Here is a 19,085-nt window from a genome sequence, read left to right as displayed (position 1 = left end):
AAGAAGGCTCGGGAGAATCAGGCCTTGCCGGCCCCTCCTCCTCCCTTTGGGTGGGTGCCAGAGAGGGAGAGGGCCCAAGAGAAGCAGGCCTTGCCAGGTCTTCTCCCTCACTTTCTGAATCATCCGAGTCCAGGAGTCCGGGTCCAGGAACCTGGGTCACAACACAGTGATTCTACTGCAGGCTGACTTTGCCCATCGTCAGGAGTTCAATCCTGACTAGATCAAGATTACTTCAGCCTTCCATCCTTCCGAGATCGGTAAAATAAGGACTCAGATTGTTGAGGGACAATATGCTGACCAGGGGTGAAATGCTATCGGATCGGACAGGATTATGCGATCCAGTAGTGATTGTGGCCAGTAGTTCGGCGATCCGGCAGTGATGGCGGAGCAAAGCTCCGCCCACCCACTCGGGTGTCATTACTTCCTGGTTTTAACCAGGAAGTAATGTGTTTTTTACCTTCTGCACATGCACAGGTTTTACACATGCGCAGGTATGTGCGTGCATGTGACACAGCACATGCACTTCTGTACCGGTAAGGAAGGTAAGTAGATTTCACCCAATGCTGACTCTGTAAACCACTTAGAGAGGGCTGTAAAGCACTGTGAAGCAGTATATAAGTGCTATTGCTATTATACCTGACCAAGGGGTTTAAGCCATATTTTCCACAACTGTCATTGATCTTTTGTTAACAGTGGGAAAAAGCATTGACAAAAGTTAGGATAAGGTAGAATATGGAACACATATAGTGCAGTGAAAGAAATGGAAAAATCTCCCATATGTTGGGAACAGAGTTTTGCATTACCTTGCCCCAATGTTCATAGCAACGCTGACATTACCCATTTCTTTTTCCTTATTCAATATCTATTTATGGATATGTGTTTTAGACATCAAACATTTACCGCTCTACAACTTTTTTCTCAGATCTCGACCACCAAAGGGGGAGGCAGCAAAAATGTCAGCAAATTGGCATTGTATCGCATAGCAAAGGCAAACAAAGCAAGCACCTCCAAGCAAACAATATTACAGCAGGAGTTCCTAATAAATCTGAAGGTCCTATGCTCAAAACCACAAGCCCTTTTCTCCACAACTCAGTGTGCCTACAGCTCTTATCCATCGTATTTAATAGGCATCAAACGTTAAATCTTACAGTGCTTTTGTCCTTGTTGGATAGTTCCCTCAGATCTTCTATATTGTGCGCTTTATCCCAGCCACAATCTAAACCGAGATTCTCCTTCCACTGAGTTTCTTTGAACTCACTTTCTATCTCTTATCCCATTTTGTCATATTTGAGGATTCATAATCTTTAACTAAACAAGAGCGCTGCAATCTTTTCTGCAAAGTATTTTTAGCCCATATTTCAGAAACCAGCCAGAGACATCGACGATCACTTCAAGATATTTTTATTCAAGAGGTAAATCCTGGCTGGAGAATTCCGAGGCTTGAAATCTGGAAGATAATGAGGTAGAAAGCTGAAACGTTGCATGTAGCATTTCTATGATCTGTAACAGGGGTGTCAAACTCACAGCATCACATGACGTATCGGGAATGTTCTTCTCCTTTGGTAAACTGGGTGGGGGCGAGGCCAGTACGTGATGCATCTGGCCCATGGGTCAACAGTTTGACAGCCCTGATCTATAGAAATCCCAAAAACACACAAAAACTTTATTGCAGCAATTGCACTATTTCTTAAAAAGTAAGTATTTCTTGAAAAGTAAGTACCTTTAAGGTACTTGAAAAGTAAGTACCTTTAATACTTGAAAAGTATTAACATTTATTGATAGCCATATACACGTAGCTAGTCTTTATCAAACTAACATTTTCCAATTCTTTTCTCTTCTCGTTCATATCTAATACTGAGGCATCTTTGACTAAAGCGAATCTGGCCAGAAATTAAACACTTAATTTCTCAGCTGCATTTCCCATAGAACAGGGGTCTGTAAACTTGGCTCTTTGCTGGCTGAGGAACTCTGGGAGTTGAAGTCCACAAGTCTTAAAAGAGCCAAGTTTGCAGACCTCTGCCATAGAGGATCAGAAACAAAATTCAAGCCTTCTCTACATGAATCACCTTCTGTCTCATGTGAATTTTTTTGTGTGCAGTAAGACAAGAATGATGAGTGAAGCACCGTCCACACTCTGGGCATTTAAAAGGCTTCTCCCCTGTGTGTAAACCTACATGATTTATGAGTTTACACCTAGTAGTGAAACCTTTCCCACAATCTGGACATTCGTACGGTTTCTCCCCTGTGTGAGTCCTATGATGTACCACCAGGTGGGAATTCTGACTAAAACTTTTCCCACAATCTGGACATTCATATGGTTTCTCCCCAGTGTGAGTCCTCTTATGTATCATTAGCTCGGAATTTCGACCGAAAGCCTTTCCACATTCCAGGCACTCATACGGCTTCTCCCCTGTGTGAGTCCTATGGTGTACCACCAAGTAGGAATTCCGACTGAAACTCTTCCCACAATCCAGACACACATATGGTTTCTCCCCAGTGTGAGTCCTCTTATGTATCACCAGGTCAGAATTCTGAATGAAACCTTTCCCACAATCAAGACACTCATATGGTTTCTCTCCTGTGTGAGTCCTCTGGTGTATCACCAAGTGGCAATACTGACTGAAACTTCTCCCACAGTCTGGACACTCATACGGTTTTTCTCCTGTGTGAGTCCTTTGGTGTATCACCAGGTGGGAATTCCGAGTGAAACTTTTCCCACAATCTGGACAAAAATACAGTTTCTCTCCTGCGTGAGTCCTCTGATTTATCAACATGCTTGAATTACTGCTGTAGCTTTTCTCATAATCCAGACACTCGTACGGCTTCTCTGCCATTTGGCTTCTCCTGTGTATCAGTAGAGTAGCGTGCTTGAAAAACTTTGTGCCACATTGAGGGCACTGGGAGAGATTTTCTCCAGTGTGGGTCCTTCCAGGCATAATCAACTCTGATCTGCAATCTGTCATTTTCCCACAATAGCCGCATCTGTGGCACTTTTCCACCAATGATATTCCTGGTTTCTGGAGGTCAAAAATATTTTGGATCCCTTTTTCGGTGCTGTTTTGAATCAAGCTGCTCGCTCTTTCTTCACAGGGCGAGGTTTGCATGATTATCTGGCTTACGTGGCTATCCAAGTGACTACTTCCAGTCCACTTATTTCTAGATATTTCCCTCTTTTTCTGAATTTAGAAACGATCCACTCTGATCTTTTTTGTGGAGAGTCTGAGTTTCACATCCTCGATTATTTCCAGCACAAAAACCGTCTTCTTGTTATTCTCTCGCTTGTCGTGTCGCCTGCTGTGGAAGCAAAAAGGTTTTCTGGAGGAAATGGAATACATTTTGATTGCTGGATAGATTTGCTTTGTTTTTTTAATGCTGCTTGTGATTCTCATTTGTTCAGAATGCGCTCCTTGGCATCTTCTTCGCCTGCAAGATTCACATAAAAGACTTAGTTTAATGGTTGCACAACATATGAAAACAAGAAAAAAGTATATATTACACTGAAAAACCAAACGTACCAATCTAATCTCTAACATCGTGATTCATTTGACACATAGAAGACTAGGCAAGATACAAGTTCAAATATCCACTCAATCATGAAATTCTCTTGGACTTGAGTAAATCACAAATGCTTAGCATTAAAAATTGTTGTGAAATAAATCTGGAAATGCTGAGGTTATACAGATGCAGATATATTCACACAAGGAGAAATGTAGATAAACCTATGAATGTTACGTACAGATGCATGTCAAAAATCTATGTGTATTTCAGTCTAACAACTGTCCCAAATGCGGGTACACTCAAACTTTTTGGTCTGATGTGAGGAGAAGGGGGCTTTTAATTGATGAAATGGTGCCCAAAGCCCATGAGAGATTTAAAGCCCCAGTTTTGCGCATGAAACTCCTCACTTGCCCTGAAATAACACAAATAAAAAGCTAGTCTAGTGAAGAGAAGGACCAGGGGAGACATGACAACAGTGTTCCAATACTTGAGGGGTTGTCACAGAGAGGAGGGAGGGTCAACCTATTATCCAAGGCACCCAAAGGCCAGAGAAGGAATAATGGATGGAAATTGAACAAGGAGAGATTCAACCTAGAAATAAAGAGAAATTTCCTGACAGTGAGAACAATCAACCAATGGAACAGCTTTGCCTTCAGAAGTTGTGGGAGCTTCATCACTGGAAGCTTTCAGGAAGAAAGCTGGGCAGCCATCTGTCAGAAATGGTGTAGGGCCGTGATGGCGAACCTATGGCATGTGTGCCAGAGGTGGCATGCAGAGCCCTCTCTGTGGACACACGCACTGTCACCAGCTGCTCTTATGGCTTCGGCCAGCTGGTCTTCGTGTGCTGGAGCGCCAGAAACCCAAAGACCAGGGGGCCAGTGTGCATGGTATTTGAGTTTCCCCCTGGCCTTCGTGAGCACTGGAAACCCAAAGACCATGGGTTGCGCACCAGGCACCTGGTCTTCAGGTTTCCGGCACTCCAGTGCACGCATGTTCCAGTTTGGGGGGCACTCGGTGCCGAAAAGGTTCACCATCACTGGTATAGGGTCTCCTGCTTGAGCAAGGGGTTGGACTAGATGACCTCCAAGGTCCCTTCCGACTCTGTTATTCTCATTCTATTAAAACACAAGGTAATTGTGCAAAAATTTAAATCTCCCAACCAGCAGAAAATCGAAGGCAGCAATTCGGGAAGGCTGAGCGCCAAAGAATGAATGCTTTTGAACTTAGTCTCTGGAGAGTCCCTTGGACTGCGAGGAGATCAAATCAGTAGATCCTAAATGAACTCAAACCTGACTGTCCTTTGGAAGGACGGATGCTGAAGCTTCTGAAGCAACACTTGGTCACCTAATGAGAAGAGAGGACTCACTGGAAAAGACCCTGATGTTGGGGAGAGATGGGAGGCAAAAGGAGAAGGGGACGGACAGCAGAGGATGAGATGGTGAGATAGATAGATAGACACGATAGATAGATAGACAGATGATAGAAATAAATGATAGAAATAAATAGATTGATAGAAATAGAGGATAGATGAATAGATGATAGAAATAGATGATAGATAGAAATAGATGATAGATGGATAGATGATAGAAAAAGATAGAAATAGATGATAGATAGAAATAGAAATAGATGATAGATGGATAGATGATAGAAATAGATAGAAATAGATGATAGATGGATAGATGATAGAAATAGATGATAGATAGAAAGATGATAGAAATAGATGATAGATAGAAATAGATGATAGAAATAGATGATAGATAGAAATAGATGGATAGATGGATGGATGGATAGATGATTAGATTAGACCGACTACTTAGAGAGGGCTATGAAGCGATATATAAGTCTAAGTGCTATTGCTATAGTGTCATCAACACAATGAACATGGATTTGGGAAGACTCCCGGAGAGAAGGGAGGACTCTGTGTGTGTGTGTGTGTGTGTGTGTGTGTGTGTGTGTGTGTTGCTATGGTCCATGTGGTCGCGAAGAGTCAGACACGATTTAGCAATTGAACAACAACGTATTTTAAATCAGGGGTCTCCAACCTTGGTCCCTTTAAGAATTGTGGACTTCAACTCCCAGAGTTCCTCAGCCAGCTTTGCTGGCTGAGGGACTCTGGGAGTTGAAGTCCACAAGTCCTAAAGGGACCAAGGGTTGGAGACCCCTGATTTAAATCATGCAGCACCACTGGAACGAAATCTGGGGAGGGCATGACTAGGTAGCAGCTGAGAATGTCTCAGCCACGTTGCTTGCTCTGCTTCTACACCCTGGAGCAAACCAAACAGCCCCGCTTGCTCCCGGTCTTTCCTCCTTCCACTCACCTGCCAGCTGCTGCTTCGACCCCGGGAAGAGCACAAAAAACCAGCCACCCACGACACCATCCTCCTGGGGGAGGGTGAACCGGAAGAGGAAGTTCCTGGGGTGCCCTTTTTTCTCCCCCCCAAAGCTTCTCTAGCAATCCAATACTTCAATGCTCTTTCCTCAGAAGCCGCTGCTATATCGGCGGTTTTCTAGGCGCTGGAGTTGCTGATCCCTAGAGCGCCATCTAGCGACACAATCCTGAAAAACACACTTGTCTGATGTCTATGGAGATTCTCAGTCATCCCGTGTCATGGTTGTCCCAAAGGTGCTTTTTCAAGAGGCAACTGGACTAGAGCTGAAGAAGCTTCTCGGATGAGAAGCGAAACGTCTTCAAAGAAAAACCAGAAAGTCCAATTGCCTCTTGGGAAAAAAAAAAGCACTTTTGAGACACTTGTCTGCTTTTTGGAAGGACAGATGCAGTACAGTTAGATACAGATCTGTATCTTATACAGAGACTGTAGCCAGTCAGCCATGAACTCTCTCCCAAGTTCTTCCCTTCCATTCCCTCTGTGCTAATGTCCCATTTTATTTTTTTATTTATTCTTTATGATTAGGGGACTCAAGGATAAAACATACGACGGACAGTTGCTGGAACTGGAGTCTAGTCTTATAAAAAGGACTAAGGGCAGTGGTGAAATCCAATTTTTTTTACTACTGGTTCTGTGGGTGTGGCGTGGCGAGTGTGGCAGGGGAAGGATACTGCAAAATCTCCATTCCCTCCCCACTCCTGGGGGAAGGATATTGCAAAATCTCCATTATCACCCCACTCTGGGGCCAGCCAGAGGTGGTATTTACCGGTTCTCCGAACTGCTCAAAATTTCCGCTACCGGTTCTCCAGAACCTGCTGGATTTCACTCCTCACTAGGGGTGATATGATAGCAGTCTTCCAATATCTCAGGGGCTGCCACAAAGAAGAGGGAGTCAAACTATTCTCCAAAGCACCTGAGGGTAGAACAAGAAGCAATGGGTGGAAACTAATCAAGGAGAGAAGCAACCTAGAACTAAGGAGAAATTTTCTGACAGTTAGAACAATTGATCAGTGGAACAGCTTGCCTCCAGAAGTTGTAAATGCTCCAACACTGGAAGTTTTAAAGAAGAGATTAAATAACCATTTGTCTGAAGTGGTGTAGGGTTTCCTGCCTAAGCAGGGGGTTGGACTAGAAGACCTCTAAGGTCCCTTCCAACTGTTATTCTATTCTATTCTATTCTATTCTATTCCTCAAAGATATTAGAATGCTGTACCCACTAAGATTTTACATTATGGACTGGTTTTCTCAGCAACTGAGAGCCCTTGGAATCATTTCAAGTGTTTTCAGCTCCTAAGAACAATAAAATGATAAGATGTACAGTAGGTCCTTGACTTATCACAGTTCATTTAGTGATCATTTGAAGTTATAATGCCACTGAAAAAAATTATCTATGACTGTTTTTCACACTGTTGCGGCATCCCTATGGCCATGTGATCAAAATTCAAGCGTTTGCCAATCGACTCATATTTATGACGGTTACAGTGGCCCAAGGTCACATGATCCTCTTTTGTGACCTTCTGACAAGCAAAGTCAATGGAGGAGTCAGATTCATTTAACAGCCATGTTACTAACTTATCAACTGCAGTGATCCTTTTAACATAGGTGGCAAGAAAATTCACTTAACAAATCTCTCTCTTAGCAACAGAAATTTTGGGGTCAATTGTGGTCATAAGTCAAGGAATACCTGCATACCAAAACATGGCACAAAAAAGGGAAAAGGCAGAACTAAATACAATATAATCTGACTATTGTAAGGTTTAAAAAATGCACATTTGTTTAAATTTGAAGCCACCTGGATGGAGCCCAAAGAGCCTCTCAGTCACGATTAAAGAACCACTCGGTTCCTCCTCACCTGTTTCTGATTGTTGGGTATTCTTCTGCAAAGGGATCCTATGCAATGTGACCAACTTTGAAAAAAAGTATGATATAACCTGACGAAATCAAATCAAATGTTTATTATAGTGAAAGACAGCATAAGGATTGTGGGCTACATTTAGTTAAAAAAGCATAGAAAACAATGGAAGTCTAAGAATAAATCATTATTATAAACAGCCAAAAGATATAAGAGAGTATACAAGCCGTCCTTGACTTACAGCAGTTTGTTTAATGACCGTTCAAAGTTACAAGGGATTGAAAAATGTGATTTATGACCATTTTCCAGTTACGACCTTTGCATCGACCCATGATATCATCTTCTACATTTAGGCAAAAAAAAACCCAAAATGCACAGGTACCGTATATATGGTACTTTGCTCAACTGTGAGGGACCTTGGAGTCGTAGTGGACAACCATTTAGATATGAGCTAGCCGTGTGCAGCAGCTGCCAAAAAAGCAAACACAATTCTGGGCTGCATAAACAGAGGGATAGAATCAAGATCATGTGAAGTGTTAATACCATTTTATAATGCCTTGGTAAGGCCACACTTGGAATACTGCATTCAGTTTTGGTTGCCGCGATGTAAAAAAGATGTTGAGACCCTAGAAAAAGTGCAGAGAAGAGCAACAAAGATGATTAGGGGACTGGAGGCTAAAACATATGAAGAATGGTTGCAGGAACTCGGTATGCCTAGTTTAATAAAAAGAAGGACTAGGGGAGACATGACAGCAGTGTTCCAATATCTCCGGGGCTGCCACAAAGAAGAGGGAGTCAAACTATTCTCCAAAGCACCTGAGGGTAGAACAAGAAGCAATGGGTGGAAACTAATCAAGGAGAGAAGCAACCTAGAACTAACGAAAAATTTCCTGACAGAACAATCAATAAGTGGAACAACTTGTCTGCAGAAGTTGTAAATGCTCCAACACTGGTAATTTTTAAGAAAATGTTGGATAATCATCTGTCTGAAATGGTGTAGGGCTTCCTGCCTGGGCAGGGGGTTGGATTAGAAGACCTCCAAGGTCCCTTCCAACTCTGTTGTTATGTTATGTTATATGTTATGTAATGAAAACTCATTTTGGCAACTGGTTCATATTTATGATGGCTGCAGTGTCCCGGGGTCATGTGATCAGCTCTTGCAACCTTCTGACAAGCAAAGCCAATGGAGCATCCAGATCACTTAACAACCATGCTACCAACAAATGCAATGGTTCAACTGTGGCAAAAAAAAAATGTAAAATAGGGGCAAACTCACTTAACAAATGTTTCACTTAGCAAGATATATTTTGGGGCTGTTATGGTTGTAACTTGAGGCCTACCTACAGTCTCCACACTGATGGTTTTCTTTGATATTTGTGCTTATCCTAGGTCAGGGGTCTGCAAACTTGGCTCTTTTAAGACTTGTGGACTTCAACTTGTGGACTTCAGCTTTGCTGGCTGAGGAACTCTGGGAGTTGAAGTCCACAAGTCTTAAAAGAGCCAAGTTTGCAGACCCTTGTCCTAGGTCACAGTCTGAAATAACAGATTTTCCTGGCACTGATTTGTTGGAAGTATTTGGAAAAGACGAACTTCGGATCCTTCTTATCTTCTCTCTCTTTTGTCATAGTGGAGAAGCCACCATCGGTAAATAAATCTGAGTGTGCAATTGTAATGTATATTTTAGGAGCTGTAGCCAGTTGTGAGACCTACCACAAATGTTGACTACAACTTCAAGATACTTTATGCAAAAGGTCTGGCTAATGATTTTTGGGGCTTGAAATCTACAGCACACCCATTGTCAAGGTTCCAAGTAATACATCCCAGTCCAATAAGAACTCCCAGGCAGGCAATTTCCTCAAAGAACCTTTTAATTAGGACATATCAAATTGGCATTTTCCTGGTGAAAAATCGGCTCTAAGTTGGTGCCGGTTTTTTACCCCAATTAAAAGTAAAAAATTATCACATCCCCCCAGAGTCTCAGTCACACGGTCCAATCAGCATACAGCCCAGTTGCTAGATGACCTCAGTCTCCACCCTGAAGACACCTGCACGAACGTCCTTGATTCCCAGGGAAAAGAATTTTATTATGGCTACAACATCCCAACTAATCTCTACACCCCCCCCCCCCGGCCTGAAGCAGTGAGAAACAAAACCTTCCTAGAGACTAAGAAAAAGAAAATGGCCACAGTTCAGCCAACTTCAGGGTGTTGTGATCCAGGCCCCAGTAGGTAGTAGGAAACTCAGTGTATAAACAAACAAACTTTATTCGAACAGCTGAGAATTACTTCATTCTCAGCGTAGTTCAACTAAATTAAAGCAAATTCCTCCCAACACAAATTCCTCAGTCCTATCACCAATCTTGGTCCAATTAGGCAAACTGCCAAAGGCCTTTCTTGGCAAAAGTTCAGAAGACACTGATACAAAATAAATGCAACAAGACAAAGCTATCAACGTTGTTTTCCGACAAAGAGCCCAAACACCGTTGCTGGTCTTTTAAGCCTTATGGGAGGGGCCAATCATCTCTTGGCCCTACTGCCGAGTCGTCCTCTTTGCTTTAGCTGCTCTTGTCTTCTGGCAGCTCTTCTCATGCGTGCATTAGGAACAGGCTCCTCCTGTTCCTCTGCCTCACTACTGTCAGTCTCTGGAGGCTCTGGAATCTGCACCTCACTCCCCGATGGCCCTGGCCCCACCTCAGCCTCCAACGCAGAGCCCTCATCCAGGCCTTCCCCAGTCATCAGGACTGGCCCACGCTCTTGCTCAGCCTCATTGCTGTCCGATTCCATTGCCAGCTCCACAGGCTGCTGGTGGATCACAACACAGAGTTGACACTTACGTTGAAGAAACCTGAAACTCCCTATGTAGCATTTCTATGTTTTATGATGATCAGTGTGCAAAAAACGACTATCAAAGCCTTTTTGTAGAATTGCATGATTTCTGCATAAGGGAATATCCAGTAAGTTTGCTGATATATCCAGATACAAAAAGTTACCTTTTACCAAACCAATATTTTTCAATTCTCTCCTCCGTCATGTCTAATACTGAGATATATTTGACTACAGTGAATGATGCCAGACGTTTAATACTTAATTTCTCAATTGATTTTCCAATGGAAAATTAGAAATTACAAATTCAAGACTTTTCCACAGTCATCGCCTTCTGCCTCTTGTGGATTTTTTTGTGTGCAGCAAGGCAGGAATATTGCGTAAAGCACCGTCCGCACTCTAGGCATTTGAAAGGTTTCTCCCCTGTGTGTAAACCTAAATGGTTTATAAGGTTAGACCTAGTACTGAAACCTTTCCCACACTCCTGACACTCGTATGGTTTCTCTCCTGTGTGAGTCCTCTGGTGTATCAACAGGTGGGAACTCTGACTGAATGTTTTCCCACATTCTAGACATTCATATGGTTTCACTCCAGTGTGTGTATTCTGGTGTATTATCAGGTGGGAATTCCGATTGAAGGTTTTCCCACAAACAGGACATTTATATGGTTTCTCCCCAGTGTGAGTCCTCTGGTGCATCATCAGGTCAGATTTCTGGCTGAAACTTTTCCCACAAACAGGACACCCATATGGTTTCTCACCAGTATGTGTTCTTTGGTGTATTACCAGGTGGGAATTCCAACTGAAACTTTTCCCACATTCCAGACACTCGTATGGTTTCTCTCCTGTGTGAATCTTTTGGTGTAATATGAGGTGAGAATTTTGACTGAAACTTTTCCCACAATACTGACATTCATATGGTTTCTCTCCTGTGTGAGTCCTCTCGTGCATCACCAGGTTAGAATTCCGACTGAAACTTTTCCCACAATCCTGACACCCATATGGTTTCTCCCCTGTGTGAATTCTCTGATGTATCAACAAGTTGGAATTCCGACTGAAACTTTTCCCACAATCTGGACACGGATAAGGTTTCTCTCCTGTGTGAGTCCTCTGGTGTATCACCAGGTGGGAATTTCGATTGAAAGTTTTCCCACAAGATAGGCACTCATAGGATTTCTCCCCTGTGTGAGTCCTTTGATGTATCAACAGGTTGGAATTCCGACTGAAACATTTCCCACAATCCAGACATGTATGCTGTTTCTTCTCTGTGTTAGGCCTCCGGTGTATCGCTAGGGTGGCGTCCTTGCAAAAGCTCTTGTCGCATTGCGAGCATTGGTACGTATTCTCTCCGGTGGGACTCATTTTATCCTCAAAACGGTGTGGGCTGTAGCAAAACAATTTCTCACACTTGGAACATTTTTTTGGCTTTTCTCTGATGTGAATCCTTTCAGGCACGATCAGTTGCGATTTGCAATCCATACTATCCTCATAACAGGTAGCTCCATGGGGCTTTTCCACGACTGATATTCTTGGCTTATTGGGGAGGTCAAAAATGTTTTGGATCCCTTCTTGGATGATGTTTTCATTCAAGCCACTCTTTCTTTCTTCACACAGCGTGTCTTGCATGACTGCTTGCCACACCTGGTTATCCAACTGTCCCCTCCATTGATTTCCAGATACTTCCATCTTTTTCTGAATTTGCAAATGACTTTTTCCCTTGACCGTTTTTGGGAGTATTTCAATGAGTTCCACATACTCAATGAATTTTACTCATATTTTTTTCAGGTTCATACTCTCTTCAGTTACTATCTCTCTTGTCCATCAGGTGCTGGGATGGAGAAGTGTTTTGTGGTTTTCTGGGGGAATTGGAAGGATTTTAATTGCAGGATGGAATAGTTTTCCTTTTTAGTTCTGCTTTTGATCTCACTTGGCAGCTTCCTGGCACTCTCTTTTACCTATAACAATCACATAAAAGGTTTGGTTTAATGATTGGATATAAACTGTGAAAACAACAAGAAGCATGAAAAAAGAAACATGTGAAAATGCTACATTAACTACAAATATCAGTTATAATTTATTTGTCACATAGAAGACTAGCGAGATCTAATTTCAAATATCCACACAATCGTGACATTCTCTTGTGGACTTGACTAAATCACAAATTCTTAGCCTTATAAAATTGTTATGTTCTAATATATCCGGCACACAGGAAATACAGATATATTTTATATACCGTTTTTCAGAGTATAAGATGCACCTTTCCCCCCCAAAAAAGGTGAAAATCTGGGTGCGTTTTATACTCTGAATGTAGCCCCACCCAGTTTCTCAAATGGAAGTTTCTGAGGCTGAAAAAAGCATCAGAAATGGAACTTCAGAAAAAAAGCCCCAAACAGAGCTTCAGGAAAAAAAGCCCAAACAGAGATTCAGAAAAGAAGCTCCCCAACAGAGCTTCAGAGACTTTTTTTCTGAAGTTCTGTTTTGGAGGCTTTCAGAGGCAGAATTTTTTTTTTTCTGAAACAGTTTCAGAGGCAGAAAAAAAAGCAAAAAAAAAAAAAAAAAAAGCAAGGCGCAGAGCTCACAACCAAGGAACCTGTTGCTAAAATTCACTTCTGGGAACAGCTGATTTGGGGTATTCTGGGAGGCCAATCCACTTGCCAATCAGCTTTTTTCTTATTTTCCTCCCCAAAAACTAAGGTGCGTCTTATACTTTGAAAAATATGGTATATTGTATGCATGTAGAAAATACATTTGTATTTCGGCCTGAAAAATGTCCCAGAAATGGGACATTTCAAACTTTTCGGCTTAATTTAGAACAGGGGTCTCCAATCTTGGCAACTTTAAGCCTAGAGAACTTCAACTCCCAGCAAAGCTGGCTGGGGGATTCTGGAAATTGAAGTCCGCCAGGCTTAAAGTTGCCAAGGTTGGAGACCCCTGATTTAGAGGAAATGTTACCCAAAGCATCCACAAGATTTAAATCACTGGTTTTGCCTATGAAATCCTCCCTTGCCAAGAAAACATCTGAAGGATCAGATGGTGGGATGTATGTACAGGTGAGGCCCTGCGAAGCAGAGCAGAGGTGGGTTTCAGAAGGTTCTGACCAGTTCTGGAGAACCGGTAGCGGAAATTTTGAGTAGTTCGGAGAACCAGTAAATACCACCTCTGACTGGCCCCACCCCCATCTATTCTCTGCCTCCTAAGTCCCAGATGATTGGGAGGAAATGGGGATTTTGCAGTAACCTTCCCCTGGATTGGGGATGGAATGGAGATTTTACAGTATCCTTCCCCTGCCACGCCCACCAAGCCACATCCACAGAACCGGTAGTAAAAAAATTTGAAATCCACCACTGGAGCAGAGGAAGGGTCACATGTAGAGATAGGACCCAGGTGTGTGGATGGAATGGATATGAGAGTGAGGAATATGAAGTCTGATCAAACATTTTCTCTTGTCTTCATTTCTTTGCCTTACAACAAAAAATTAAGAGCTTTGCTCCTTCCTGTCTTCTCTCACTGCAGAAGGAGGCAGGGGTTGCGGGGGTGCTGCCTCAGACAAAGACTTAAAACTGCTTTTACTTTTCTCTGCGGAAGAAGAGGGGTCACGGGTGGGTATGTCTGCTGCCTTGAACTGCTCTGCAATAGCACCTTACCTGTTAGAAAACCACTGGCCGGGATATTAGAAACAAGAATAGCTCGCTTATAAGAAAAACCCCAAAAACCACATAGCTGGCACATTTTGCAAGATACTCGTGACCTGGGGTGAAAAACAGGTGATGCGAAATTTAGCTATTTAGTATAACAAGTGTAAAGGGCATTTAGCTATTTAGCATAACAAGCGTAAGGGTTTAGGGGGCTAAAATCCAAATAAACAATCAATATTATCTGTATTATTATTATCTGCATTATTATTATTATCTGCATTATTATTATTATCTGCATTATTAGGGGAAGGGCAAAGGGTTGAATGCGACCACCCCTTGACTAAAAATTGCTGTAACATTCTAATCTAGGCCCTTGGTTAGCTTTTCGAACCAGGATCCTTATATCTTGGTACCAAAATAAAAGTATAATTCTGTATCACACCTTGATGTCACGGCTTTGACACCAAGCAAGAGCCCAGTTTTGGGGACAACACATCACGCTCATAAAAAGCACAAGAAGTCAACTCTAAAATCAAGGAGACTTTTTAAATCTTCCAACCAGCAGAAAATTGCAGGCGACGCTGTCTTTTAAAGCGGGCAGCAGCACCACCACTGGAATCCGAATGAGATATTTAAATCTCCCAAACGGAAGAAAAATGAAGGGACCCATTTCAAATCACACAGGAAGTTAGTGGAATAAAAATTTGAGGAGGGAAGGAATAAATAAATAGCAACAGCCCTAAAGCGAATGAGACTTTTAAAACCTTTTTAAATTTCCCAACCAGCGGAAGATTGAAGGCAATGGAATAAAATTTGGGGAGGGAAGGAATAAGCAGTATATATTTCAGCCTAATAGTTGCTTCTCTGCTTTTACACCATGGAGGAAACCTACTTGCATTCTTACATTCCTACTGACATTCCTAAGAGGTCTGTAAGGGGGGTGCATAAGGGCACCAGCATGCCTACCGTCCCTGTCCTAAAGTTTTCTTTTATTCATACCTTTTACGTGTGCTTATAATTATGTTGTATCTGTCATAAAATACATGCTTGACGAAAATAAATAAAATAAAATAAAATAAATAAATACTTGCTCCTGGTCTCTCCTCCTTGCCGTCCAGCTGCTGCTGCTTGGATCCTGGGAAGAACTGCAGAGCTGCCACTATATCTACACCCCTCCCCATGGGTGAGCCGGAAAAGGAAGTTAGTTCCTCTTACCTTCTCGTCTCCTCTATGCTCTCTCTAGCAATTTGATACTCAATGGTTTCACCACCAATTCAATTCAATCCAATCACTCCCTCTGCCATTGTATGTCTAAACAGCCGCCGATGTCGCTACTACACTGACGGTTTTCTTTTCTTTTTCTTTTATTCTTTTTTAAATATATATATATATATACATCCATCTTGTGTGTGGCAGAGTTGGTTCTGGGTAATCATTCATGTTACTCAAACTCGCAGTAACAGTATTAATAATCTCTTATCACATTTGTCAAAGTTAAGTAATCCTCATTATATTGTTCAAACATACACAAACAAAAAATGCCTAACTCCTCATCTTTATCTCTATTTTCATCTATATCTTTCTTGTTCAATCTAAACATTTCTCTATTGTGCATAGGCAAAGTTGTTTCTGGGTACCGTTCATATTAATCCAATTCATGCTAACAATGTTAGTAATCTCCATCACATTTATCAAATTTTAAGTAATCCTCATATTATTTAAACATACATAAAAAAAATGCCTAACATGTAAACTCCTAATCTTTCTATTATTTTTATTTATTTTATAAAAAATATATTCTAATATTTTCCCTATCTAACTTTATTTCTGCCTCTTTCAGCTTACAATCAGACTACTTTAATATTTAAAGGGCAATTATTCCTATCGCGTTGACGGTTTTCTAAGCACGGGAATTCCATCCATCCATCCATCCATCCATAAATCTGAGCTAGAAATTTTGTATGCAAGAAGCGAGAACTAAACCAAGGGAAAGCATTCTTCGGAGAGGAGGTGGGAACGTTGTCCAAAAAGGGAACAACAAACCGCACCTCCCTTGGGGGATCAAGGAAGACTGTTCTTAGGGTGCAGGAAAACTCATCAAAACGTACCTTTGCAGCTGAGGGAAGCTTGAACAGTACAGTTAGATGCAACTTAGCTGCACAAGATTAGCCAGGTGCTGGGTGCTGAACATTTGTGAAAGTTTTGTTTTTGTACACAGCTCCTAAACCTAAACGGATGGCCTAAATAACAATGGACTCCAGAATTAAGTTCTTTCTGTCATTAAGCAAGGCACCCATGCAATCCCGGCTCTCCCCATTGCAGCCATTATGTGGAGAAGGGGTGCCAAGGAATGGAGGAGGCCTGGGTTGCTGAATGAATGAAGTCAAGGATTATCTGTACACTTGCAAGTCTAAAAAGGACAAGCCAGGCCTGGAAAGGAAATATTTTAAGCCACAAAATTTGCTACTTGTGGAATTTTACCTAGAATCAAAGTTTCCTCTTGTTCACGTGTTACATGTAAATTGTATCTTTTAATTTGATAGCTTACTTTATGATGCATCACATGCCAGAAAAAGGTATCATGTTTCTACACCCTGTAAAAACACCCCCCCCCAACACACAAACACTCTATAAGTGTCTGGTTTGGTTCTGCAACCCAACAAGACAGACATAGACAATTAGAACTGCAGAAAAAACAATGGCTACCAATCTGCCTTCCATTGAGGACCTGTATACTGCAAGAGTCAAAAAGAGGTCTGTGAAAATAACTACAGACTCCTCACATCCTGGACATAATTTTTTTTCAACTCCTACCCTCAAAAAGACGCTATAGAACACTGCACACCAGAACAACTAGACACAAGAACAGTTTTTTCCCGAAGGCCATCACTCTGCTAAACAAATAATTCCCTCAACACTGTCAAACTATTCACTAAGTCTGCACTACTATTAATCTTGTCATTGTTCCCATCACCCATCTCCTTCCACTTATGTTTTTGTTGCTTGTATCCTTACAATGTATACTGTTTCCTAGTATGATATGATTATTTGTACCTTATGACTATCATTAAGTGTTGTACCTTATGATTCTTGACAAATGTATCTTGTCTTTTTATGTACACCGAGAGCATATGCACCAAAGACAAACTCTTTGTGTGTCCAATCACACTTGGCCAATAAAAGAATTCTATTCTATTCTTAAATGCTTTTGCTTTGCCTGAATTACTTTGCGATTTGTATTTTCAGAAACCCCTTTGCAAAGGTAAAAGTGCCTCTCTCAAATTCAGGCATCAGTTGTCCACACCAACCAAACATGGGAGTGCCCAAGTTTCGAGGTTTGCAAACGGTGATCGCCAATTGCAGAATGCTTTGATCATTATCACTGTGCGCCGGTTGTCGCACCCAAATCACTGCGGCAATCACACCTTCAAGGACCAAGTCTAAGTCTCCTTTTTCAGAATCATAACGGTCGATAAATAAGTGGTAAATGCGGACTATGTATACAACTGAACATCTCAAATAATTCTCAATAGCTATTTTTTTTTTAAGAAAAAAATCTGATTAAACCATCTTTCCAAGCAGCCTCCATGTGTCCAGCGTCTTTCCCCACTTGGAACTGAACCCAAAAGGATAAGGGTAAAGCAGAACTGAATCTGGTTAAAACATGGATGGGACACCACCAGGAAATCCCGTTTGGATGGGGAAGTTAAAAAAAAATAAAAAGCCAGCGGTGGGCAGATCAGTCCCAGATTGTTGCCAAGAAAACAACATGTCAATAAAGAAGTCAAGAAGTCGATTCTACCTTGAAGGAGACTTTTTAAATCTCCCAACCCACAGAAAATTGCAGGCAGCAGCTTTAAAGCCTGCAGCACCAGTGGGATTAAATCTGGGGTGGGAAGGGATATGGAGCAGCTCCTCTGCATTTACACCAAGGAAGCAAACCAGGCAGCCGGGCTTGCTCCCAGCCCTTTCCTCCGATCTGCCCTCGACTCACCTTCCAGCTGCTGTTGCAACCCTGGGAAGAACAAGAGAGCCACCCTGCACGCCATCATCCTCCCAGGGATGAGCAGGAAGAGGAAGTTCCTCGGGTCTTCTCTACTCCGGCATCCGCTCTAGTAATTTAATACTCGGTGGTTTCCATTCCTTTTAACCCGTTACCGATGGGCTCCTGTAGGCAGCTATCTAGGCGCGTGCGTTGAACATTTGTACAGCGCCATCTAGTGACAGATGGCTGAAAAACACCTTCGTCTGATCTCTTTCCTCCCTCCCGCCCCCGGGGCGTTTTAAGTTTGTTTTTTTAAATTATGTGCCGGCCAATCAATCAATCGGAATAGAGCTGGAAGGGACCTTAGAGGTCTTCTAGTTCAGCCCCCAGCTCAAGCAGGAAACTATTTCAGGCAAGTGACTGCCTAGTCTCTGGTTTTCGATCCCCACCGATCAGTGATAAATTTTTCTCCACGATGATCTGCCACTAAACTTCTTCCTAGTTTGATATACAAACCTAAGAGTCGCTTGCTGAGATATTTCCTAGTATGATTTTTGCTTATTTGTACCCTATGACTATCATTGTGTTGTACCTTATGATTCTTGATGAATGTATCTTGTTTTTTTATGTACACTGAGAGCATATGCACCAAGACAAATTCCTTGTGTGTCCAATCACACTTGGCCAATAAAATTCTATTCATTAAATTCTATTCAAAGACAATAGCTGTGTGTCCAATCACACTTGGCCATTAAAAAATTCTATTCTATTGAAATCAAATAAATGAATAAATAATATAGGCAAAGTGCAGTGCAAATGTAAAGTTTCCCCAGTTTGAATTTGCAGGAGTACAACTCCCATCGCCCATAGCCAGCACTTTAGAATTATTGGAAGCACGCACACAACCA

At 42.0% G+C, this 19,085-nt stretch overlaps 1 protein-coding gene across 3 annotated transcripts; it reads right to left on the bottom strand.

The window, feature by feature from the left end:
- Nucleotides 1-7,825: 7,825 nt before the first annotated feature.
- LOC131192498 (zinc finger protein OZF-like) lies at nt 7,826-18,307 on the bottom strand. Of its 3 annotated transcripts, none has more exons than XM_058171682.1 (2): nt 18,187-18,307; nt 7,826-12,512 (listed from the first exon to the last, which is right to left on the bottom strand). In XM_058171682.1, exon 2 carries the CDS (start codon nt 12,241-12,243, stop codon nt 10,867-10,869), a length of 1,377 nt encoding a protein of 458 aa, XP_058027665.1. In that variant the 5' UTR covers nt 12,244-12,512; nt 18,187-18,307; the 3' UTR covers nt 7,826-10,866. The 3 variants fall into 3 exon arrangements, with proteins under 3 accessions (XP_058027665.1, XP_058027668.1, XP_058027667.1); XM_058171685.1 differs by lacking the exon at nt 18,187-18,307 and adding an exon at nt 15,280-15,498; XM_058171684.1 differs by lacking the exon at nt 18,187-18,307 and adding an exon at nt 15,192-15,336.
- Between the last annotated feature and the right edge of the window lie 778 nt (nt 18,308-19,085).

This window comes from Ahaetulla prasina, chromosome 2 (genome assembly GCF_028640845.1).
Source record: "Ahaetulla prasina isolate Xishuangbanna chromosome 2, ASM2864084v1, whole genome shotgun sequence".
NCBI classification, from domain to species: Eukaryota; Metazoa; Chordata; class Lepidosauria; order Squamata; family Colubridae; genus Ahaetulla; species Ahaetulla prasina.
This window is presented reverse-complemented; position numbering and strand designations above follow the sequence as displayed.